Below are 27533 nucleotides of genomic sequence, written 5' to 3' on the forward strand. Positions count from 1 at the left end.
GGACTCGTCCCACACAAACACAGCCATCATACATTGCAAATCAAACTCTCAGTCAAACTATATTAACACAATCTGACGAATCAAAGTGGGATATTCATCTGTAACTCATTGGTTGCTATCTGCCTTTTTAGTTATTTTTACATATTGTGAAAATTTATTAGCATTAATTTTAAAAGTCGTTTGTTTTGTTATAAGTCCGATTTGTTTTTAGAGACGAGTGTGCTAGGATCCGAAAAAGTATCACTTCTCCAAGGTAAACAACATGGAGACTCTTCTATGATTTTCCTGAATACACACTAAAGTAAAAGTTTTACCAATCTAAAACTGTAATGGAGGGCTTTTAGTATCTGCAATTCATTTTGTTTGCTGTTTATGAGATTATTTCTGGGATAAAGCGTATTATTTTTTATTTCTATTTCATAATAACTAAGAGTTTCACTGTTTGTTTACAATCTGGCCATTTTTTCGGTTTACAAATTACAGCTTTATTACATCGTATTAAGATAAGATATTTTTATTCCAATTAAAGGGCCCATGAAGAGCAAAGCAATTTATTACAATGATTTTTATAATTGTTTGCAGTGTGAGTTAAAGCAAACACCATTATCTCCCCCTGTACTAAACCTGTCTTAGGATTTCAAATCAGGAACATATGCCTAAGTTAAAAATACAACACAAAATTTATTTAAAAAGCAATAGCTTATCCTGATCATGTCCACAGGCGCTTGGGTATATGATACAGATAATTTTTTTTTATCAAAATATTCAATTTTCTGTCGGTTTAAAGCTCATTAGAGCTTATGTTTGTCTATGTTTTATATACCTTGCCTACTCTAAATAAAGCTTATTTATTATTATTACATGTTCATCACTTCTGTGCTTGTCTCACCTAGTTTGAGTGATTTAAACAACTCAGAGAAATTACCCAATTACTACCCATTTTTCTGCTATCTATAAATAAATAAATTGACCTACCTGGATTCCCCAACGATTTCTCTGGAAAATGTGCCTTCCTTGCCATCAGATTGCAGACATCGTTTATATTTATCAAATTGGTATTGTTCGTAACATTTTTAGTCCATCTCCAGCATATAATAAAAAGATTTTTAACTTTTTTGACTTCTTTCAAATTTACGTACCCAACTGTCAATGACTGTTTTTCTCAAACTTTTGTAAAAGGGAAGTAATTGTTTCCCGGACTTTTTTTCGCAACATATCTCCTAATAATAAAGTAATAGATATGTATACATATTATAAATATAAAAATTGAATATTTTAATCAACAACAAAAAATAAACAAAAATGATCTGTATTATATACCCAAGCACCTGTGATCATGTCAATATAGATCTATTACATATATATCTGTACTTGACCAATAGTTTGAACCCTGATTTATTTTGTATGAATCAATGGCCTTGACATTGCTAGTGTGTTCATACTTTCACATATGTTTTGACGATCTAAATAATAAAAGTTTAAATAGAAAATTTTATCAAGCCTTATTTTGAAGATGTCGACATCAATAGACAACTTTCGAGTTCAATGCATTTCCGTCAAAAACTTTGGTTTTAGTGAAATAACTTGTGCATTTAGAGGCCTCATCACTTCCGTTCCAATGTTGAGCAAGTGCTTGGGAAAACTGTGGTGCTATATTGCACGAATTATTCGGAAATTGAATTCTCATAATTGACAATCAGCACTTGTATGATTAGGGAATTGTGATTTTGTATTAAGTTTTTTCTGGTGACTGATGAACTCAAAAGGGATCGATCGTTTTAGGTTTCCTAGATTACATTATTTCAGATTATGATCCATTTATATTAACCCCTTGACTTCCTCCTCACCTATGCATACAGAGAGTGCACATAAATTGATGCTTTAAATTTACCTACATACAGTACCAAGGTTGGTTACATAAATTGTTCTAGTAAACAGTGATGTTTTTTGTTTTGTAAGATAGTCTATTGCTTTTTTGGATTCTGTGTCTCTTCACTACTGACTTTTCCATGTTTGCAATTACTAGACATCATATCCAACGCTAAACTGTTCATTCAGAAAGTAGTGTGTGCATTTTTTATTGCAATTTATTAAAGAATGGAGTGACATCGAGATTAATAATTTGATTTCCCGAAATACTGTATACATATATAACAATGATAAATTATATTATTAAAGTGTCACATATTGATTAATAGATACCTGTATATATATCAGATTTCAGAATGCAAGTTCTTATTTTTGTGATACTCACCCAGTCGCATTAATAAAAACTTTCTATTTAATTTCTAAATTTACAACTTATTTTGAAAATCATAAGTTGGATGTTTTCAGCTTTTCTAAACTATTTCAACTTTTAAACATAGATATGTGGGATAATTTACATTTTCAGGTAAACATCTATTAGTTTACCATTCAAAACATAAATTTGAACTCTTGACAAATGAGAAAAATCTTGAAAATTGTAAATGAACATATTCATATACAGAGGCGATTAAGGGGAGGGTGGGGGGCCCTTTTGAGAAAAATTTGCTTGCTTATATAGGGAATCACTGAAGCATGACTGGAACGGGCCCCCTCTTTGGTCAGTCAGCGGGCCCCCACTTATGAAAATTTCTGGATCCGCCACTGATATATCAGTAGTTTACACAATTGAACAAAATTATCAATCACAAATACATTGAACAGAACAAATAACAATGACTTCACAGCTGAGTTTATGTTATATATTTATATCTTAATTATTTCAAAGAATTTACAGGTTACCTCCTTTATGACGTGTGCCCTAGAAAGTATATGACAGTTAGATATGTATAACACTTTACATTATACAGTAATAGCTCACATTTGCTGTTTGGGTCATATGATCAGAAAAGTATTAATGCCAGAAAGGGCCTAGTCACATCTTTAAAACAGTCAACCTTTCCACATAATTGTAAACTACAATGTATTTGATTGTTTTACTTTTTGTATAAACGTAATAAAAATGTACACCATGTAATTTTTGTATGCCATGTTTGCACCATGCAATGGGACATTTATATTGACATTGTCCATTCTGAACACATTTTGATTTCTACAATCTAACAGCCTATTTCCTACTTTATTGCAGATAAACTGAAAGATGGGGAAGAATCAGTCTAAATATGAGGACGACCATTTAATGGAAGAGGGGAAGCAGGTACAGAAAGTGCAGAACATCAACAAAATCCATGGATTGGCCAGATTGATATCAGCCAAGCGTGACCACCAACAGATAGTAGCAGCTCAGGGATGGTCCAAACAGGATGAAGATATGGTACTTATCATGTTAAGATAAAGTTTCAAATCAAAACTTATGAAAGAAAGCTGGTGATTGAAAATTTATTAACAATGACATATATACTATATAAAGTAGATCTAGACTTATCATGTTTTCTGGAGAAAAAAACCCAGAAAGTTTAGGAGATTAGAAATCATAAATAATCTGATGGTCCTGAAAGACTATATTGGACTATCTCTTTATATTAAGTGTGGCTTTATACTCCCTGTGCCAGACTACCAGTCAAGGATATTTTTTACATTGTTATCTTTAGTTACCTGTTTTATACCAGTAAAAGATTATATCTACAGATAATATTTAGTATATTGGCTAGAAATATATTTAAAGGATAATAATTTTGAATTGGTATTCCTAAATTTATTTGCCTCGATACCGCCCCAGTGGTCATGTTGTAGCTTGTTGGCCGATTGTCAAGTGCAGGAGGTTGTGGGGTCAAACCAAAGACTTTAAATTTAGTATTTAATGAGTAACCGAAAAGACTAGTCAGCTTGGAATCAAAATAATGTGCCCAGATAAGGTGACATGACTTACTGAGGACTATTTCCTTGTAAACTAGCACATTAGAAATCTTCTTCCACTATAGGGCTAGTACAAATTAAGCAGGGTTAAAATATTCATATTACATTAACATGTTCTCGTCCTGACAATGCATATTGATTTGCTAAGGTCTTTAAGTGGCAATCTATCATCATCATTATTATGACCCCTTCTTTTTTAAGTTGGCAGCATGAGGTGTCTGTTTGCTCATTTATTTTTGTCTTCTGTTCAACTTTTGTACCCTGTCTTGTGCTGCTCCTAGAATTTATGTCAACAACAAAAACTGTGAAAATTTTGCATCTTTTGTTCCATTCCTTTAACCAAATAGTTTATTGGGTCACTTTGACATGACATGGACGCTGTTATATTTTTCTTTTTAAAATGAACCACGACCACTCTGTGTTGTATTTCTATTTGTATCCATCGGATGCGTTTTAAGCCATTTCAACTAATTTTGATTTTATAGTTCATTCTTATGTTGTAATATTACACCACTGTCCCAAGTGAGGGGGAGGGTTGGGATCTGTTTGAATTGTTTTACATTTGTCATTTCGGAGCCTTTTATATCTGGTTTTGCGTTATGGGCTTTGCTCATTGTTAAAGGCCGTACAGTGACCTATAGTTGTTAATTTCTGTGTCATTTGGTCATTTGTGGAGAGTTGTCTCATTGGCAATTACAAAATGTATACCACATCTACTTTTTTATATGTATAAGATATGAATATGAAAACTATGTTTTGTTTACTGTTCTGGTTAAATATTTTTAATTTGTTTTTGTTAATTTACAGAGAAATATGCAGATTCTGAAAGGTTTATTTAAGAAGCTGGATCCCACAGTGATGAAAGCTGTAGGAGACGTCAGGGGAGAAATACAGATATCTTTTAAATATGATTTCAAAAGACATTTACTGCTGGTCAAGGTCATCAAATGTAGAGAGCTAAGATCTAAAGATCTGAGATCCAAAATGTCTGATCCTTACGTGAAGGTAAGTCAACATATATTGGAAAAGCCAATATAAATTATATCAAATTTCTTGATGAAGCTATGGTCTTAGTTCTTAATCACATTGTAAATCATCGTACTGTAAATTCAAAAATTATTGGGAGCTTTTTGTCCAGCCTTCAACTTTAGTTGAAAAAGTGAGACTAAGTGATCCTACATTCCGGCGACATATTTTACTTTTAAATGGACTTAGTTTTTCTTCCAGTTAACATTACATACATGTACAGTCTGCAGTTGAAGTTTTTAAAACAATTATTACTCACTAAATTAGATTCATATACTATCCTGGATTTTTATCAAACTTGGACAGAAGCTTCTTACAATCAAAAGATTATATCAAGAGGAATATTGTTATTGATTTTTTTCCTCATTTTTGTTGAGCCTGCGATTTACAGAAAAAGTAGGCGAGACACTGGGTTCTGCAGAACCCTTACAATTTTTTTATTAATGTGAATAATGCGTATGTACAATAATTACAATACTACTAAGAATTGGCATTCTGATATCTGATACATTTATGTACACAGAATTTTTCTGAAATCACAGTCTCACATTATTGTCCATTCTTCAAAAATCTCATAGACAATAATAAATGCAATAAAAATTTGTTAAATGAAAGTAGTTTTCACCTGTCATCTTTATAAGCTTTCCTGTCTCATCTGAACTTTAATGGAAGACTAAGTTAGGTACCATAAATGTCCTGGATGATTATCAATGCCTTTTGTTATTTAAAATTATTTTCCAGCTTGAGATGACCCCTGATGTAGAAGATGCTGAGGAAAAAAGAACAAGAGTATATCCACAAACCAACAACCCAAAGTTTGATGAAATCTTTGCCTATCCATTGACAGAAACAGAACTAATAAACAGGAAGTTGGTTGTTAAAGTAATGGACAGTGATTTGCTTGGGAGAGATGATTTTCTGGGAGAAGTTATAATAGATATGAACACATTTAACTTTAGAGACAGCCCTATACATACAGCATGGTATAATTTGAATATGGAGGTAGGTCCAGTTACTTTACTAGCAAGGTACCATTTCAGTGTTCTGATGATACTTAAAATATTTATATTCACCCTCACTATGTTCGTCCGAATATAAAGTAATTATATTCTATGGCCTTTACAAACAACAAAAGATTTAATGTAAGACATGCGCTACTCACGTTATTATAACTTAATTCTAAATCTAATCAAATGTATCAAATACATATACAATACCAATAGTTATCATAATTACAAATACAAATTCACATTAAATCATCCGTGAATACACATGTCTATTCTTTAGGCTAAAACAAGAGTCCATGGTCAGAAAGATGACCTCACAGGTTATAAGTGCAAACATATGGTCACATGTCATGAATATTCATGAACAGACAATGAACTTCATTTTATATATGATCTTTATGCACCCTTAAAAAATGTCACCCTTGAAACGTAAAGAACCTCATCAGATGTATTACTCTGAAGTAAGTATCAATTGACAAAAAATCTGTTTAAGATATAAAAATACTTATATCTGAACCCTGGTGGATAGTTGTCTCATTGACAATCATACCACATCTCCTTATTTATATATGACAAAACATTGATTTCACTACATAACAGAATTAACCATTGATTACCTCCCTGTGAAATTGACATGTCATGAGTCTTTGCCTTCTGATAGATAGATAGGTAAATAAATACTTTATTCTCTAAAAACTAAATACAAGTTTACAGAGAAACATACAGGGCCAGAATTGATAATATTTTGGTTTGCCCAAACCCTACCAAAATGTAGACACAGTGGGTAGGTACTAGGTAAGTAGGAAGGCATTTTTTTTTTAAATTTTAAGGCAAAGAGAAATTGAAGTGTTAGATGTTATTAAGTCTAAATGCATACCTGGGCGATAACTATTTAAAAAAAAGCTTTTCACATCAGGACAATATCCTTTTCATATTGGATACAAAATTTTATTAAGTCTGATGAAGACATTTTGTAGTCTGAGCATTTCAACTGAGGTACTTCACAGGTGTCAGTATGGAGTAAAGGGGTGGCGTCAAAAGTGTCATTATGGAGGAAAGGGTTAAAATTTATAATCAAATAAAAAGAATAGGAAAAAGATTAGTAAGATGCTAATGTGATTACATTTACATGGAGTAACTATTATTTTTTTTATTAATATGCTTAATAAATAAACCCAGTTTTCTTAAAACTGTTTTTTTTAGTATTAAACAGTGAGCAAATTGACATAATATTTAGACTTAAAGTGAAAATATTGTTTGTAGAAGTAATTTTCGTTTGTTGTTCAAATTCAAACAGCAAATTGCCTAAACAAATAATGATTGACTGTTTATATTGTAGCATAATTGCTTGAAGTTAATTTTTTTTCTTCAAATTATAGAGTGCAAATCACCAGTCAGGTGGATATTTGTATCCTTATAAATTTATCAGTTTCAGCAAAACATTTTTTTTCAACAAAATGATATAAAAATGTTTTTTTGAAATAGAAGTTTATTCAGAAATCTCAATAGTTTTGCAAGAATGACTTATTAGGTCTCAATATATTGAGATAAATAAGTAATCACTTGACTCTCAAAGCAATTTTTAAAGCACTTGCTGATTTCTTTCTAAATATCCTTATGTTAAAAGGATATTGAATAATATTGTGACTTGAAATTGAGTTAAAAAAAAAAGAGTCTTGTGCTTTGTTTTTTTCTTGATAGTTTTGTGTATGGGAGACAACTCCTGTTTTTTTATGCATTTGAAAATGGAAGGTTACTCAATTTTCTCTTTTGAAAATCCATTGTTCAATTAGATAGTAACTGTCTAATTATTTGATTTTACAGTATACATTGTAATTAATTAACCTCTCTGATTTGCAGACTGACCTTGATGTAACTGGTGACCTTGAAGTGAGTGTTGAATTCCAGCATCCCTCATCATTGCTGGTTACTATACATGGGGCACATGGTTTATCAGCTAGAGATGATGTTTCTTTAGCTGACCCATTTGTAAAAGTAACGGTACCAGGAACTAAATTGATGTTTCAGACCAAGGTATGGCATATTCATTCAAAGCATAATAGATGGGCATCAAGAAAGGAATTTGATTGCCTAGTTAAATGTTCCTGAATATAGTCAGGATTTGGTTTTTTGAGAAAACCAAAGTCAATATACATTTGTAATGCTAAAGTACTGTTTTCAACAGTAACTTTTGTTATTAGTCTGATTATTATAGATCACATGGTGCTTTTGGAACTTGTGAAATATTTATCAAATGTACTGACTGAATAGTGATTAAAAGAGAGTTTACATGTGATAAAGTGAAAACTACCCATGCATGTTATGATATATAGCAAAACCTTTAACTGATTGAAAGGAATGAAGTAAAACTTGACCAAGTTACAACATACAATGTGCATATATTATTTTTTTCTTTTTTTCATCAGATTTTTTAATATAATGTTTTAAAACATGAATTTGGCCATTTCTTTTAATGGGATTTTTTTTTCATAAATATTTTCCTGCAGTTTACACTCAAAGGGAACATGTTTTGATTAAATTACTTTTTATTAAATGTATCTAAACATTTCAAAGTTTTTGATGATCATGATAACTTCTGGATGATTGTTTTTATTTAAGATAGGAGGAGAGGAAAAGATAAATGTTAAAATAAAATTTTTAATCAATGATAATTTACTCTAGTATTACATTTGTATGACAAACCACTTTTGTATTATTTAGGAATTGAAGAATACTGTGGATCCTGTGTGGAATGAGACATTTGAATTTGAAGTAGCTCTTGAAGAACTTCCTCAGAGGTAGGATAAAACCAATTCCAGTTAAATATTTACTAAATTAACATGCATATGGTATATATATGTAGGACTCTAAAGTGCGATGGGGACGCTTAAGTACAATGGTCACGTTAAAGTGCGATGGACTTTGGTCTACTGCTAAAGTACATGGTTTCATACGTTAAAGTGCGATGGTCTGGGAAAATATAGAAGTAAAAACAATTAGTTAATGACGTTAACAGTTGTTTATACAAATTAAAAATGAACATACCGAAAAATATAATATTTGATTATCAATTTTTACACCATATGTCCATAACTGTTAACTTATGTATAATTGATTGGATTTAACCTTTCTTTGTCGGCTGAATCACAATGTTTATTTCTTTCGAGTGCTGGCAAAAGGACTTGTCTCCTACAGTTGACCATTTTACTATATAAATACAAAACAGTATACGCATACTTATCCTGTTACTATTTGAAGCAATTCGATACATTCTAATCAATGTTTATGTTGCAGTTAACTTTTTGATTGCTGTTAAAATGCCGTCAATTTTAAGGAAAAGTAACGTCGGTAAAATAGAGATACATGTTTTCATGCGTTACATGTCTTACTATAAATTGTCTGCTAAAACATAAGTCCGTACTGACTATTGAAGTAAAATACAGAAAATGAGAAAGCTCTGGGAACATTACATTTCTCTCGCATTAAGATTTAAGCTTATGCAAATAAATAGTGCATATAAATCCAACAATGAACGAATTAGGGAATTTAATTTTCAATGACAAATGTATGGGAGGTTGTAAAATTAGTGTGAACGGCAATCTACACCAATTATCCAAATATTCAATACGCCTCGAATTGTTAAAAAATCATTTTACATGAAAATTATTATGAAATATAATGTCAGCAAAACATTAATTACCTTTATAGTAATTATTACTTAATCTGACTTGTTAATTTAGAAACAATTACTTACGCCTACCAGTAAATTGTAAAGCCTATCACATATGTGATACCTTAGCACAATAGCTTTTGCAAAAAGACTTTTTAAACCTCTATGTTTTAATACTTCAAATCTTACCCTTTGGACCATCACACTTTAGCATGATACACTATTGTACTTTAGCGAACAAACAACCAACTCACTTTAGCTTGAGACATCATCGTAATTTAGCATAGACCATTGCACTTTAGCGTGAATATCACACTTAAGAGTCCTCCATATATAAATATACTAACTTTAATATGTATAATCACACTTTAGCAAGGAAGAAATTTCTATACATTTGATTATTTTATTTTTGAGGTAACATGTGAGATTAAACTTTCCTCAAATTATGAACCCTTTAAGGGTCCCTTTTGAAAATGGCTTTTTTGGAGTTGAAAACTCCATTTTTAATCAATGAAATTCGGTCTTTTACAAATGTTCAATATCCCAAAAGTTTTAACATCTTTTTCTTATGTCCCTCTTTCACAACACTAATGGTTGAGAACTGTCAGTTCTGTAGAAAACAAAAATAAACAACTATAGAACAATTGAATAACAAAACAAGCTGTGTAACCATGTTTTGTTTTGATTTACAGATACATAATCTTCCATGTGATAGACAAGAGCACCTTTGGTGGTAATGATTCTCTAGGTCAAGTCATCATTGAACTCATGACCTTTAACCCAGACCATAGTCTGCATGATTTCTTTAGATTGGCAGATTTAGTAAGTACACATGTTTATTAATCAATATCTGCTACACAGATTTAGTAAGTACACATGTTCATTAATCAATATCTGCTACACAGATTTAGTAAGTACACATGTTCATTAATCAATATCTGCTACACAGATTTAGTAAGTACACATGTTCATTAATCAATATCTGCTACACAGATTTAGTAAGTACACATGTTCATTAATCAATATCTGCTACACAGATTTAGTAAGTACACATGTTCATTAATCAATATCTGCTACACAGATTTAGTAAGTACACATGTTCATTAATCAATATCTGCTACACAGATTTAGTAAGTACACATGTTCATTAATCAATATCTGCTACACAGATTTAGTAAGTACACATGTTCATTTATCAATATCTGCTACACAGATTTAGTAAGTACACATGTTCATTTATCAATATCTGCTACACAGATTTAGTAAGTACACATGTTCATTAATCAATATCTGCTACACAGATTTAGTAAGTACACATGTTCATTAATCAATATCTGCTACACAGATTTAGTAAGTACACATGTTCATTAATCAATATCTGCTACACAGATTTAGTAAGTACACATGTTCATTTATCAATATCTGCTACACAGATTTTATGCTCAGTTGTAGATTTCTATTTTGCAAAGAACTTGAAAGAAGTGAAAATGCAACTTTAAGAAATAGCAAAAATGTAATAATTGTCCCATGAAATCCTGTACCTCAGCTTATTTTATTTGAGTTTATTCATTTAATTTTTATGCCCCACCTACGATAGTAGAGGGGCATTATGTTTTCTGGTCTGTACATCCATTCATCTGTTCGTTCTTCCCACTTCAGGTTAAAGTTTTTGGTCAAGGTATATTTTGATGAAGTTGAAGTCCAATCAACTTGAAACTTAGTACACATGTGCCCTATGATATGATCTTTCTAAAATTAATGTCAAATTACAGTTTTTACCCCAATTTCACGGTACACTGAACATAGGTAATGATAGTGCAAGTTTCAGGTTAAAGTTTCTGGTCAAGGTAGTTTTTGATGAAGTTGAAGTCCAATTAACTTGAAACTTAGTACACAAGTGCCCTATGATATGATCTTTCTAATTTTAATGCCAAATTAGAGTTTTGACTTCAATTTCATGATCCACTAAACATAGAAAATTATAGTGCGAGTGGGGCATCCATGTACTATGGACACATTCTTGTTTTAATTGTAGAGAAATACTGAAAGATTGAAGAGTAAATGGGCACAGCATGCCACAGCAGAGGAGTTTAGAGAATCGTTGGTGGCACATGCCAGTTCTAGGCATCCTACATTTCTTTTCCAAGAACATACAGGCAAAAAGGTACATTGAATTTTATACTTAGGATAAATGTTTCAAAAATGATACAAAAGAATGCTATTCCTGTTGGACTTTTGTAAATACCTGATGAATGTCTCAAAAGTAATTGTCAGACAGGCAATATTAAATACTAGATGAACCATAGTTGACTTGTATTGTGGTTACTAAACTGAACTAATCTAAATGTAATGTGAATGCTTAGTCATTTATGCAAATGAGGATAAATATCAAGTCTTGTTAAGTCCAGAGAATCTAAGAACATAATTTTGTGTGTTTTTACAATATATCCCCGTAAAGTTGTTGATTTGTGATTACATCTTTATCCAAATTACAGCATTTAGATCTTATATCTATTTCTAGTTTAATATAGCTTTACCTTGATCATACATACTTTTAATTAATTATTCATTAGTAATTATGATATTGAAGATATATAATTCTGTGTCCATCTTGATATTATTTGATGGATTAAATGCAATTATCTGATTATAATGATAAGTATCCCTTTTCTATCAGAGTTGAGTTTATAGATGCTACTCTCAAGTCACAAGTAGTAGGTTTGTGATGACCATGCCATGTTTTCATTTAAGCAAAAATGATCTAAACAACTTATTGTTACACTATTGTTGCAGTTAAAGGTGAATGTTTGGTACCATTAAAAGGTTTAAACCTGTTGCAATTTTTTACCCCTGTCCTTAGTTAGGATTCTGATGTTCAGTAGTTGCTGTTTGTTGATGTGGTTCATCGGTATTTCACGTTTCTTGTTTTCAGCTCACCTGGCCCTAAGTGAGCTATTCTCATCACTTGTTGTATGTCGGTCGTTGTCTGTTAACTTTACAAAATACTTCTCCTCTGAAACTACTAAGCCAAAATTAACCATACTTAATGGCAATCATTATTGGAGTATCTTATTTAAAAAAAAAAAAGGTGTGTGATGACCCCGCCCACTAACCAAGATAGCAGACATGGCTAAAAATAGATCATAGGAGTAAAATGCAGTTTTTTGCTTACATCTCTGAAACCAAAGCATATACAGCAAAAGGGTTATACTTGTTCATCAGGTCAGTTTCTATCTGCTCTCAAATTTTCAGACAAATCAGACATCCTGTTGTTGGGTTGCTGTCCTGAATTGGTGATTTTAAGAAAATTTGCAGTTTTTGGTTATTATCTTCAGTATTATTAAAAATAGAGATAAACTGTAAACAGCAATAATGTACACCAAAGTAAGATTCACAAATAAGTCAATTATGACCAAAATGGTCTATTGGCCAATTAAGGAGTTATTGCCCTTCATAGTTGATTTTTAACTATTATTTTTTCATTTTTGTAATCTTTTATAAAAATCTTCTCATCAGAAATTAACCAAAATGGCCACAATCAGTATTAGTGTATCTAGTTTAAAAACAGGTGTCCAATGTCATCCATGCAGACATGGCTAAAATTAGAACATATTGGAGAGGGGGGATGCAGATTTTGACTTATATCTCTGAAAATAATGCAAAAGTATAATCATTGCATTATTTCATGCTATAATTTTTTCCTGTTTAAATTGTTTTACACTAGTAATTTTTGGGGCCCTTTATAGCTTGAGGTGTGAACCAATCTCAGTGTTGAAAACCGTTCTTTGACCTTCAATGGTTTACTTTTATAACTTGTGATTTTGATTGTGAGTTGTCTCATTGGGAGTAATACCACATCTTCTAATATCTATTATGTCATACATTCTTTTTTATCAATGTCCACATCTTACAATGTCTTATATAGAAAGGATAGAAAGGATTTATTTATGCAAGAGCTATATTGCCACAACCTGTATTTATAAAAGAAAAAAAACATAAGATATCAGGTATCCATTCACACACTATCAGTACATGCACTGCAAAAAAAACCTACACATAATAAGCAAAGGAACAGCACTTTTTTTGCTATTCTTCATCTCAAAGTCACAGTGATAATTCAATGATATTTTGTATGAAGTGGTATTACTATCAGTACATATCAGTTTGACAACTTTTTTGGTGCCACCAATAAGAATTGTTGTTGTTTATCAGATTGTCTTTTTCTTAATTTTATGCCAACAGGGAAGACATATCTCTGTGTCTTATGTCTTGTGTAAAGAGAGTGCCAATCTCTTGGCACATTAAGAACCCTTACAACAACTCTTTGAGGGCCCATAGGTGGCCTGTTGCAATGCAAAATTTCTGTTCCTATCCAATATACCCTCATTTTCCAGTGGCAGTCCAAATTTCCACGACCATCATCTCAAATGGTCTCTTTTATGACAAGACCTACCTAATGTATTTATTGTGAACTTGTTCTCGTCCTGAATATGCATGAAATATTTGCCACTGGACGTTAAGCAACCAACAATCAATCAATCTCTGTGTCTTAAATGAAAAGTGGAAAGCTTCACCCAATTCTTCTATGTTACATAAATCACAGACCCTTTCTGACCTATCTATACTAAAATATCAACAACATTCAAGGGATCATTCACGCATCAACATTAACATTATGTGTGTCTTAAATCAAAAGGTAAAACCGTTTGATAATTTTCTATATCAAGTCCATATTTTTGGTTGATTTATCTCCCTTTGTCTGTGATTTTTGATTTTTGTTAATTTTTCAATATTATGTTTTCTTGACAAATGCTTATTAAAGGATTTAATTTCTTTTTTTGGTCTGTTGGTATAAAAGAGCTTGTTAATCTGTTTATGTAGTCATGCTGACTTAAATTAGCACTCTTTTCCAATGTTAAGTTTTCTGGTCAGATGAGGTTTATATGTACAAAATAACATACTGTCTCATTAATGTATACCCACATCTCCTTTTACTCATTTTTAAAGGAATATACACTTTCATGTATGTATGGCTGCTATGGCTAAGATATTTTGTTGCAAATCTTGGAAGAAATGTGTCTTTAAACAGTTCTATGATAGAAAAATATCTTTTTTAAAAGCCATTTTAATGTCTAATTATTTCTGTATATTTTTCATAATTATTAGGTCTAAAATTTGCTAGAGTGCAAATTATACTTAAGCTATGTCCAGTCAATAGATTTAATTTGTGCTAACCCGTTTTATAGCTTAAATACCTGGTATTGAACCAATTTCTAATTAGGTCATTGTTCTCTGTGGCCATCAGTAACATATCAGTTACATTTGGTTTACAAGTGTGTGTACTTAGTCAAGCAAATGCTTCTTTTATAAAAGATCCATTTTCTAACTTTTTGCTGTAAGAGGCTATTTTATAGTCAAGACAATTAATGGAGTTTTTACAAATTAACAGTCAGGATATACTTTCAGGAAAAACATTTACAGCTACTATTTCAATTTAGCAAAGTATGTAAAATGTTTAAACCCCTTATACCTGTTTTTATATCCATCTGATGGAAAGCCTTTTTCAACTGATTTTTATAGTTCATACTTAGTTTGTACTGTTACACCAGTGACCACTGTTCTAGGTTAGGGGAGGGTTGGGATCTGGCTTACATGTTTAACCCACCACATTATGTATGTATGTGCCTGTCCCAAGTCAGGGGCTGGTAATTCAGTGGTTGTCGTTTGTTTATGTGTTACATACCGGGTATTTGTTTTTCATTCATTTTTTGTACATTAATCAGGCTGTTAGTTTTCTTGTTTGAATTGTTTTACATTTGTCATTTCGGGGCTTTTATAGCTGACTATGCAGTAAGGGCTTTGCTCAATGTTAAAGGTTGTACGATGACCAAAGTTGTAAATTTCGGTGTTATTTGGTCTCTTGTGGAGAGTTATCTTATTGGCAATCATACCACATCTTATTTTTTTATATAAATATTGCCTATTTTATTTTGCTGCAAATACTATTTATTGCTTGCTTTATTATCCTTTTAATATAAATCAGTGAATAACATCTGTGAGATATTTCTGTATGTCCTCATTAGTTTCTCTTCTATGTATGGACACACCTAGACAGGGAAAGGGGCCCTGAAAGCAAATAATTCCAGTTGAGAGATGAAAACCTGAAGTGGAGATTAAAATAAAGTTTGACTTTTAAGGTCTGAATGGAAAAAAATTATGCCAAATAGACATGAGATTTTAATTGTTTTAGAAATCTAAAAAAAATGATTCTTCTATTTAGTTGTAATATTTATTGAAGAAAAAAGAGACAATATAAAGTGAAGTCTCACTAATTTGTCCTTGTTTGAAAGAAATAAGGAGTTACCTCTCTTAGAATAGCATTTGTATATTAAGATTTTTGATAATGATTATCTCCCTTCAGACAGACATTCCATGATAAAAGATAATTGTAAGACACCTTTTCATCAAGTTTTATGATAGGTATGACAATGGTACCAGATCGTCATTTACACTTAAAAATATAAGTTGTTATGATTGATAAAGATTGTTACTGTGTAGATAATAGGTGTAAATATTTGTCAAAAAATAAATATAAATACGTATATGAGGACTTGATACAAATAAAAGATATGTTTGTGCTTCTCTGTGTCATCTCACAAGTAGAATTATTTTAAGTCGATCACCCATTAAACTTAAGTTTCGGAGACATGAACACGTTGGGTCTATTACTAAAGTCAAAAGGCATTTAATAGATATTTGCCATCAGTCAAAGTTTTTTCTTTATTTCACGACATAGCCTCAGTTATAAATTCCCATTTAACTTAATTGAATTGAAACGCCAAAATTGTCTACGACCTTTTTCTTTTCATTTTGCTTAATTTATTGGTACTCCTTGACTCAATTATCGTTAATCATATTTTGGAAATGAATAAAATATTATTAATATAAATCACCAAGCCTTAAAAGTGCTAAATGACTTTAAAAGTTTTGAACGATCCGCCTATATACTTGCACTAGTTTATATGTATGGATATCTGTCTAAATTATTATATTATTTTGATTTGTAGAGTGGAAATCTGTTTAAATTTTTAGTACAGAATTTCTGATAAGAATTGGTAGGAAGTAGCAATCAATCTATGCCAAAAGCCCACACTGTGTCAAATTATTATATTTTACATCCAAAACCAACTTTTTGTCTTTATTATAAAAACTATACTGTGATTTTTTGATGTGTGTATCTATAAGAATGTATGTTTGATATACTCCAGGTGTAAAACATTATCATTTTATAATAATTTTTTTCGACTTAATTTTGATTTTTTTTTTTTTAAATGAACTCAGGTTAAAATTTGATATTTCTAGAAATGTTACAGATTCTCAATTATTTGTTAAAAACCATGTTTTTATTTTTCAAATTAGAGTGTGAGTGTTTGTGTGTGTGTGATTTAATATAAATTTCTACACAAAATTCATGAATATTTCTATAATATAAATGACAAAACAAACTTAGGAAATGTATCCTGTTTATCAATTCCAATGAAAAAGTAAGGATATTTGAGATGCGACATATTTTTATAAAAGATATGTTCATATAAATGACAGAAAATCAGATAAAGATTAAAAAAAGTTATGCTTTTTTTATAAAAGTTTATAACAATACAAGTTACCATTAGATCAACATTGTTCAACCAAGCATTTATGACTGGCACTTTGAATATGTAGCTGATTTTATTAAATGACTTTCTGTTATATTTGCAAACAATAAAACAAATGCACAATTTTTTTTATCTTTTTCTTTGGAATGCATTTATATTCAAAATCAATTAATGATATTTTAACTCAGTGAAAAAATTAACTCTAATACACCTTTATGAATCAAAGATATTAAAATAGAATTTGATCAGGGATAATACATTATGCAAAAATGTCAAAGTTTTTGAATCTATGATTTAAAAATCTTTTTCAGAATTCTTCAAACGTATCGCTCATACAGGTCTTACCACCAAGAAATAAGGGAAGATGCAATTTGGGTATTTTGCTATAGAAATAATAGTGAGAATCAGTAGATTTTCTTCAGGGACCACCAAGGGAAAAAATACTCTGCTTTTTGAAAATTTATGCATTTGTTAAAATTATTTTCAAACAATATTTCAGGAAAATATAAGAAAATGTTGATAAAATGTCTTAGTTTTAATTATATCTACTTTAAACAAGGACGTAGCTACTCATGAAAACATTATCTTTTGTCAGATAAAATTGTGTTTAGTATAAAAAAAAAATTGAAAAAAAAATCATTTTTTCCACTTATCTTTAATTTAAAAATTCCTTGTTTTCTCTTTTTAATTAAAAAAAATCCTTGTTTTCTCATTTTTATTCAAATTCAATATTTTTTCTCTCAATTTGATGACAAATTCATTTGGGTGCTTTTAAACTTAACTCACTCAACTTAAAAAGATGGTTTAATGAGAATTCAAACATTTTCATAGTAAATGTTCCAACACAGTTTAATATGTGATGATAGACATGTATAAATCAGTTTTAACCAAACAAGAAAGTAAACTGCAATGTGACAAAAAATCTCTTTGAAACAAAATACCAGAACATTCTCTCTAGCTTAAACTCTCAACTTGTATATATTTTTTTTATTAAATAGAAACGCCTTTCTTCATATTTTTTAAGTTCCCAAGATTTTCAGTAATGTTTAATTGCACAAGTTAATGCCTATTTTTTCAGGTGGTTGAACAAAGACACCAGTGTAGGAAATATATTTATTTACAAACTTGATATCATTTCTCTTACATAAATTGGCAAACAACAAAGTTTTAGTTGTACTAATGTTTATATTGTTCATCTGACATTTTCTACTTTTCCAAATGATTCATCATAATTGGTGAAATTGATATGTAAATTATAACATAGATCAATTCAACAGTTGTATGTATATTTCTAATTTAGTTCAAAAGGTTATGTCATACAAAAATGATCCCAAAATGAGTTAAAATGGGGTCTTAGATGAAAGAAAATTATCATTGGAATATCATATACCTCACTTTGCTATCTGATGAAGGTGTAGATTATAACCAAAAAGATAAACCACCATGTTCCTGATTACCACAAATGGAAGGTTGAAGTTAATAGATAATCAGATCTGATTCAGGAAGGTGTTGATATGTTTTACAACAAAATGGTGATTAATGGCTAACTATAAACACTGAAGGTCTTATCTAACACAAAATACTTACACTCAATATACAATGGGATGCATTTACGGTGCAGGTGTAATTAAAAGTGCATTAGCTTATACTATTTATAAAATTCAATATTGTCATTAAAGGATTTTGACTTTTTGAAGTTGAAGAAGACTAGATTAGGTTTCATTTAATTTAGATATTAAGGCATATCTTTGTCATTAAAAAGTTGGCTTAATTAGATTATAGAATGCAATTTGTATACCATTTTCTTCACGATTGGTATACCATTTTCATCATGGTGAATATGTTTTATTTTGTCCAATTATGAAGCGAAATTGTAATTTCTTAAAGAAAATACTTTTAAACACGTAAATTACCAGAAATTAAGTAAGAATTATAATTTCACATCATTTTCCTCACACTAAAAGACTCTTAGTTGTACCTGACTGACAATGGGATGGTACTTGGGTGGCAGCAATGGTAGTAAATAAACTCATCATAGATACCAGTTGGTGGAGCAACTGCATATGATACTTGTATAAAGGTTTTAGTTCAGAAGTAAGACCATAATATTCCATATATTGTGTCCAGATGCCTTAAGTTCTGAAGTTTTTGTCTGACATTTCATTTGTCCTTGACCTCAATTTGAGGGTCCAGTGACAGAGATCACTGAACATATTTTTTTTACTGTTCAGTGATCATCTTCATCTTAAAGTTTTTGTGAATAGGTCATTTTCTTAGGTTTTGGAAAATACAGGTCAAATTAACCTTTTTCTTGTTTAATAAAGTGGAAAGACATTGCGTCAAAAAAACACAAGTTAAAAAGAGTGTTTTTATTTTAGGTCCATAGCACTCCTAGTTAGTTCCATAACAATGGTGTATTAGATCTAACAATAATAGTAAAGGTATATTGTTTACTGATGAGTTCTGGTGAATAAAAGAAAAACAAAATTATTTTGATATTTATTAGTTTACCTGAATGAGAGTCTACAAGGGTATATATGTCTTAAAGTGTTTGTTGTTTTCTTTGCTTGTTTATTTTTTTTTATTATTTGTTATTTTGTCTGACTTGTTGGTATGGTAATGCTGTATGGTTAAGGGGTCTTGGTAAAGTGGATACCTGTCATACCTATTTTTAATTATTTACTGTAATATTTTTTTGTTACACAGATCCTTGCGACTTTGCAGAAACATTTCATATATATTTCAGTTATGCAACTGCTATAATGAAATTGTTTTCTATTTCCCCTAATTTTTTTTCCAGACTTCAAATTATGTCACCTTCCAGCTTACAGGAAATGGTACCTATTTTCTGTATTAATTCCTCCTAAAGGTTTTTTACCCAAGTTCATAAAACTTTGAAGATAGATTGTAGTCATATTATAGTTGTGCACCTGCAAATATTGAATTGGTGAGTTTTGTCCAATTTTTTTTTAGAAAGGGGAAATTATTCATTTTCCTGCAAATTTTTAAAAGATCCTCCTGCAGTTTTGTATTTTAAAATGTCCCAGAAAACTTGAAAAACTGTTGATGAAATGCACCTTTTATTATAAAATATTTCCTGTTCTATATTCCTTTATTTAAATGTTCATTATAGACCATTCTCCATTGTTTAAGAAACATTCAATGCAACCTGGATATTTGACTTGATACTTTACTATTGAATTGAATGAGAGAATATGACATTTACACTACGTTTTTTTTTACCTTGATTATAAGTGTACCACCAGCAATTTTGTCAAGATTCAGTACCAAATGTGTCAGTAAAAAGTTTTATACACTTAAATGTAGAAAAATAGGGTAGGCCTATTTTGGCATTATTACAAAAGATTATTTGAATTTATTTTGAATCTTTTATTTCAATTAAGAGGAGTGTTAAGAAACTGACTCACAGTGGATTTGTAGTCTGCTCTTGTGTTTATTCTATAATATCATTGTCCCAGGTTAAGGGCCTCAAACATTCATTTTTGATTACATGTCCCAATTCAATTGCCTTTAGTTTAGTTTATAATCAGCTTATTAATATTTATAGTGCAACTAACCTCCAGATTCTTATAAATTATTGATTAATTATTATCTTATTAATGTCCAGTGACAAATATTTGAGATGCATATTCTGGAGAAAAGGAGAGAAGAGTTATGAAACAATATTTATTTTACAATTTTATAATTTGCAATGTTCTTAGGTCACATTGAGTCTTATTTCTTAGAGTATCTTTCAAAATAAGGGCTATACTATTCATTCAGCTTGATATTTCTTATACAAAGTAATAATAGTTCTATTTGAAACAAATAGTGTTCAAAACCTGCAGGGGCGGATCCAGCCATTTTAAAAAGGGGGATTCCCAACCCAGGAAAAAAAAGGGGGGTGTTCCAGGGGTCGCCAATGATTTGTAAATTTCAATTCAAATAATTGCCAATGAATCAATGCTTTACAAGAGACCAAAATGACATAGAAATTAACAAATTTATGGCACTGTATGGCTACAACAATGAGCAAAACCCGTACCTTTTGGTCAGCTATGTCGAATAAAAAAACAATTCAAAGGAGAAAACTAACGGCCTGTGTCTGTTAGTTTTGTTTTTGTCACTAACAAACCCGTGCAAAGGCCTTTATACAGACTTGGGTACCCGTTTTTTTAATGGCTTTGTCATGTTGCTCAACACTGTTTATCCATTACCTCCTCAAGCTTAAGTTGAGAATGGAAATGGGGAATGTGTCAAAGAGACGACAACCCGACCATAGAACAGACAGCAGCAGAAGGTCACCAACAGGTCTATAGGCTGTATTCGTATTGACCAATTTGGTAAAGGGACATCTTAACTTCTCGAAAGAAAAGGTGTTTTATCTGCGTTTTATGAGTTTTTAAACACGTATCAAAATATGGATATATGAAGATCAATTTAGTTCGCTTCAGAGTTTGATAAAAGTGAGTTGCCATCCCTTTCACCTGCCAAAAAGTCACAAATTAAACGGCAATTAGATACAAAGGAGAACGTTTTGTGAGGACACTTAGTTCAACAGGTAGACATAATAATTAAACATTTTAACGATTCGTGTAATAACGTATTGTTTCGGCTAAACTTTGGTATTAGTTGTGGTTTAAATAATTACTATGTAGGGAAGCAAATGTGGTAAATATAATTTAGGTCAGTGGCGACTTAAGTTTGGTTTTTGTGTATCACTTAAGACTTGCTTTATAATGATGAGTATTCAGATCGCTGTCCTCTTTAAATCAAAAAATTTAGTCACAAAAGCTAGAGGAACTATTGAGAGTCAATGAGTCGAGTACACCCGTCGGTGTTCTATAGATTTACAACATAACGAGATATCTTAGGTTTCTCTAATTCCATTCACCATGTTTCCTGTGAAATAATTTAAGAAGAGATGTATTTATAATGTTGTTACAAACGTTGATTGTTTACTGTTTAAGATTGACAAAAGATAACATTTAAAACCAACAGCCCAAATTTGCCACACGCAAATACCTATTATTGCATGATGGAAAACACTACTAGTGACTATCTGCAATGGTAATTTTGAAGTAAATTTATAGTTTTTATTTTGAGACTTGAGAAAAAAACGGTGTTTCCTGATGCCCTCCGCTCTCTTAGAACTGTTTCTCATTCATGTAAATGTGAATGTTTCCTTGAAAATAAGAAGTTAATTTTAAATGTTTCATTTAAAACAAATGTTTCTGGTCGCAAGAGAAACAAACGTGAGTTATTTGACAGAACACTATGCGACCATAAATGAATGCAACCAACTATATTTGTATTTTTTATTCACCAGCGAGATGAGAACTAATTTAAGATGCAAGTTTATTTTTGGGTTTTTATTTTTTTATTTTTCTGTGTAATCTTTAATAGAATAGAAATTAAAGAAGTATATGTATGTAAAGAAATACCAAATTTCCAAGTAGAAACTAGAAGAAATCGGAACATTTCAAAATATTATTTCTGTAACTGAATGACACGCAATGACATGAAAGACAAACTATAGAAAATAAAAAAGGTTCTTAACATTGCACCTTGCAGTTAATGAAAATACAACAGTGCCAAAGATTAATTAAAAATAACCAACACAAACTTTGTGGGTCATTTACTGAAGATGTTAATACAGATAATGTTATGTTTTATCATCACAAATCAGAGACCTGTCGAAACAGTTTATTGTTTTTGGACTAAAATGATATAAGCTAGTTGCGTGTCAGAGTTACCTTGCTCCGGGATATTATTTCATCCCTGCTTCATGTCAAGCTTTAAGTACTACATCGCAGTGAAAACAAACTTTCTTAATTGACATTAATATGTTTAAGTACTTATGACATGTAACATTAAAAAAATAAGGGTTAATCCGCATTTATATTCCACAGTTCCTTCTCATAGAAATACATGCTGTGCAAACTTTTTTCGTATATTTGCTGAAAAACTGGTATATATTCAATTATTCTCAAAACTAATTAAACATATTAAAAATAGATAAGAAATAGAAGAAAATAAAATTGATATAAACACATCCAATAGTTACAAGGCTTTATAATGATAAGTTATTTAGGGTCCAGCTTCTTGTGGGATGTGGATTACGTGAAGAGCAATAATTTTTTTTCGGGTTTCTTGTAATAATATATTTTTAAAGTCGACCTTGCATTACTGATAAGCTGATATACTACTTTTTTGGTAAGAACCATATTCGAATGTGGACGAAAATAATTTGTCCAGACAGTATAATGAAATACAGAATGGTTTCAAAAGAGACAGTGTACGTGGAATATAGTAATTAAAACAAATATACTAAAGGTAGCGGGTCAAAGAATTCAAGTTTCTTCATAAATTTGAAGATAATTCAACATTTCAAGGCTGTGCTATTGTAGAAAGTAAAATTTCTCAAAATTAAAAGTAAAATTTGATAATTTGTTGAGAAACATGCATAATATGCACGAAAAGATTAAAAGTATTTATAATAAGGGGAATGAGATCATCTTAATTCAGATTTAATCTTTGACAGGTCTTTTCCTTTCAAACTTGTCGTCTCACAATAGACACAAGTCAAAATTTATAAAAGCTCGTTATTATTGACTTTTGTTCTTTTCAAATATTGCTACAATGCAATATTTCGGTAATATAATTGACAGCTATATTTTTTTTAATTTATGTATTGAAGTTTATAAGTCGCAAAAGATATAATACCTAAGTTCTTGGTTCAGCTGAATTCCTAAATACAATAGTAAACAACGACCACCCATGATCGCGTCGGTTTCTGTGCTCGTTTCTTAATATATATGACATATTATAATCACGCTCATTTTCCACTTTCGATATTGATGAAAATCAATCGATCGAAATCGCGAACCAATAAACACCCCAAACCGCTTTTAACATTCAAAACTAATAACCGTGCAATATTGTCAGAACAACTATCGTGACTGATAGCTGTCAAAATCATAATTATGTGTTAAAAGTTGTTTTATTACATTGATGCTTATTAAAGTAAACAATAATTTATGAGGATTAAATATTTAAATTCTGCTTTTTAAAATGGTTAGATTTATAGTGCATGAACGTTCAAGGTAACAGCTATTACAAATCATTGAAGATCGATGTTTCACACAGTATACAATATTTCGGATCTTTCTGAGTCATCTTAAAAACATCTAGAATATGCCGGAAAATGGTCCTTGATTTTGGGTATTGTTTCTCTTGGTGTATCCTTTGACATTATCAAATTATTGTCAAAAGATTTCTTAGTTTTAAGACAAAGAACAACAGGTTAAGTTACAATGCCGAGTTTTGAAGATGTCGAGATGTCCTATACCGAATGTTTATTATATGACCGCAAAAATAAAAAAAAATCTTAGTATCTGTAGGAAAAAGTAAAATCACAAAAATACTGAACTCCGAGGAAAATTCAAAACGGAAAGTCCATAAAAATCAAAAGCGCAAACACATCAAACGAATTGATAACTACTGTCATATTCCAGGCTTGAAATAGGTATTTTCTAATGTAGAAAATGGCGGATTAAACTTGGTTTATAGATAGCTTAACCTATCACTTGTATGACAGTCGCATCAAATTCCATTATATTGACAACGATGCATGAACAAAACAGACAGACGCAATAGGTAAAAATGTCAAAAATAGGTATCTAGCACCTACATCTTTGTTAGTTATGTACAAGATCCATCCTTGAGCATGTGATGACTAAAGATCATGCAGTATGTGAAACAGTATAGTAGCATGACTATAATTTCTGTGAGATACATGTATTTCGATTCGGTAAAATTAATCCATTGTTTTCCGATCACCACGAGTATTAAACTACCTGTTCTTTTTTTCTAGATTGTGAGCGTAAGTTGCAGAAAGGCAGGAGCACAAGGAAAGGTTCGCATTATAGACGGAATTCCAGTGAAATAGAAGATTAGAAAAATAACGATGGAACTTGTTTACATTATAAGCAATATTTAGAAAAATATTAGGATGGTTAATGATATTTTTATATCTTTTTTACTAATATGATTTTTGAGTACATTAATGATTTGTTTAACCCTTTCATAATTTTTATTACATCTTTTTATTTATACCGACCGTTCCCTACTCCTACAAGTGTGTAAGCCATTCAAGAGTCTTCAGGCAAAGACAGTCATTCCACAAGAACTTCCGTTTGTATTTAATGTATAGGTATTTCATGAATATTACTTAAAATCATTAATAAAATAAAAATAATTCACAAATGAGAGGGCATACCCAGTCACTATGTCTCCTGGTTTGACCATTAGGTACCTGGGGCCGCCCGTTACCTTTTAAGTACATTTAAAACTAATTAGAATTTTTATATTGCTTTGAATCTTAATTTAACAGGTAATTCACAAAGGTATATTAGCCTGTAGCATTGTGGTGTGACATATTTATGAAGCATTTATTGATAATTTCAACTTTCCCGTTCAATGTCAACTTTCTGTCTAAATGACTTTGTGGGGATAGTGGCATAGAATCTTCATAAAGACTGAACATGAGCTTATAATTTAAATCTCCCCCTGTTATATACCCTATCATTTTAAACCCCTGTCCTTTCATTATTCTTATTTTTTATAGGTGCATACTTCATATACGATCCTTAAAAGTTGTAACGATATTACACCTTTCAATAATAGTTTTACTTGTACGTAATAAATTAAGGAAATTGCGCCATTATATATTTTCATAATAAAATTTTGGTTCCCATGAATTTGACTACGTAAGTATGCCCCAGATCAGTGCAGGCAATACCTACCATAGTTGTTCCTAGTGGCGAAACATGAAAATATTGGTTCCCGAGAAATCTTATCGCAAACAAGAATTTTATCTGTCGATTTCAAGTGTCCCACACTGATAATGCTCTGTAGTAAACAGGTGACAGCATTTTTTAGTTCATTTTTTTCTGCTTTTACAGTTAAACAAACTTAATGCATTTTGCAAAGTTAATAATTTTACCTTATCTTTATATAAGATAAGTATCAGAACCTGTTTTTATCTGATGAAATGATTTTAATATCAGACAATCTACAGTTTGTTATCAGTAGTAAACACACTGGGAACAGATGCCAAAAGACAAACTTCGTCAACGCTTCGGTGCTGCTATTTCTCAACTCCCTCAAAAATAACATGGCGTTCAAGTTTTTATAGAATGAGATTTGTGAGTAAAATCTGGAGTGTTGAAATGCTGTTTTCAAACAGTCTTTCTTCGATGAATAGCTGAAATATTTTAAGAACAGTACACATTGTAATAGTACACATTTCAACTGTTCATCTTTAAATAGCTTAAATATTTTGCTTATAGTACACATTGTAATTTGTTTTGATGCCAAACGAATTCTAGTATATATCCATTGGTTTTTTTTCTTTTTTTTTATATATTTTTTTTTCAAATTTGAATTTGAATTAAATGAATATTGTGAATGGGAAAGAAATTTGATGTCAATATTTTATTAATTCGTGCTGTTTGATGCCTTCGATTACAATGTACCAATGACAGAAATCAAAGTAGTATCCACAGAATGAAGTTAGTCTATATTTCATATTTTGTTTCTTTTAAATAAAATTGTTCTTGCATATTTATACATCCATGATAGGGACACTGTTTAACTGTATAATACAATTAAAAATGAAAATCTGTAAATTTGAGTTCCAGTTTCAGTTTGAAAGGAATTTAAAATTGGTCAATACATACAATGTTAGGGTTTTCTTCTCTCTTATAAGCAGAATGTGATGAATTCGAGAATAAACTTTCTTAATGTGTTAAGGAATTATGTCCCAACTTATATTGTTGTGGAAAGCTATTATGGCATCAGGAAAAAAAGTTTTATAGTTAATGAAACAGTTTATGAGGTGATACTGTATCTATATCTATATCTGTATTATTTTGTACTTCATTTTAGCATAAATCTTGCATCATAGTTTAAAATATTTTTTTTATTTATTTTTTTTGTTACTTAATTCATTCCACCTTCTGTACATAATTTTCAAATAAGTTTATTTTTATGATATTTATATTTGTTATGAAAGTTACAAATTGAGCCATGTACGATCAAGTGGCCACATGGCTTAAAGTTGTGAATCATTGCTTTTTAACTGCAGGTTTTAATTCTAATAGAAATATAGACCACATTGTTACTATAATATTATACACATTTTTCTTTTTACAATATATTTTGTTCTATCATGGTAGTAGATCTACCCTAATGACAACGACAGCTGGGCTGCCGAATTTTGTTATAAATTTATAAATTCTATTAGAAACATTAATAAAAAAAAATTCTATA

The 27533-nt window shown here is 30.5% G+C and overlaps 1 protein-coding gene across 4 annotated transcripts; it reads left to right on the plus strand.

The window, feature by feature from the left end:
* The first annotated feature begins 92 nt into the window (after nt 1-92).
* LOC134714479 (synaptotagmin-11-like) lies at nt 93-27533 on the plus strand. 4 transcript variants are annotated; one of them, XM_063575793.1, is made up of 9 exons: nt 93-111; nt 3113-3298; nt 4648-4845; nt 5608-5868; nt 7734-7907; nt 8595-8671; nt 10236-10365; nt 11579-11707; nt 25075-27533. In XM_063575793.1, the coding sequence occupies exons 2-9, from the start codon at nt 3125-3127 to the stop codon at nt 25147-25149; spliced, it is 1218 nt and encodes a 405-aa protein (XP_063431863.1). In that variant the 5' UTR covers nt 93-111; nt 3113-3124; the 3' UTR covers nt 25150-27533. The 4 variants fall into 4 exon arrangements, with proteins under 4 accessions (XP_063431863.1, XP_063431853.1, XP_063431838.1 ...); XM_063575783.1 differs by lacking the exon at nt 93-111 and adding an exon at nt 139-253; XM_063575768.1 differs by lacking the exon at nt 93-111 and adding an exon at nt 203-301.

This window comes from Mytilus trossulus, chromosome 1 (assembly GCF_036588685.1).
Source record: "Mytilus trossulus isolate FHL-02 chromosome 1, PNRI_Mtr1.1.1.hap1, whole genome shotgun sequence".
Taxonomy (NCBI): Eukaryota; Metazoa; Mollusca; class Bivalvia; order Mytilida; family Mytilidae; genus Mytilus; species Mytilus trossulus.

Bases quoted from the DNA above. Each gene is read 5' to 3' on its own strand.
- LOC134714479 (XM_063575793.1), top strand. From the start codon at position 3,125: ATGGGGAAGAATCAGTCTAAATATGAGGACGACCATTTAATGGAAGAG. The intron at 3,299-4,647 runs GTACTTATCATG...GTTAATTTACAG, and splicing joins CCAAACAGGATGAAGATATG to AGAAATATGCAGATTCTGAA. The intron at 8,672-10,235 runs GTAGGATAAAAC...TTTGATTTACAG, and splicing joins CTTGAAGAACTTCCTCAGAG to ATACATAATCTTCCATGTGA.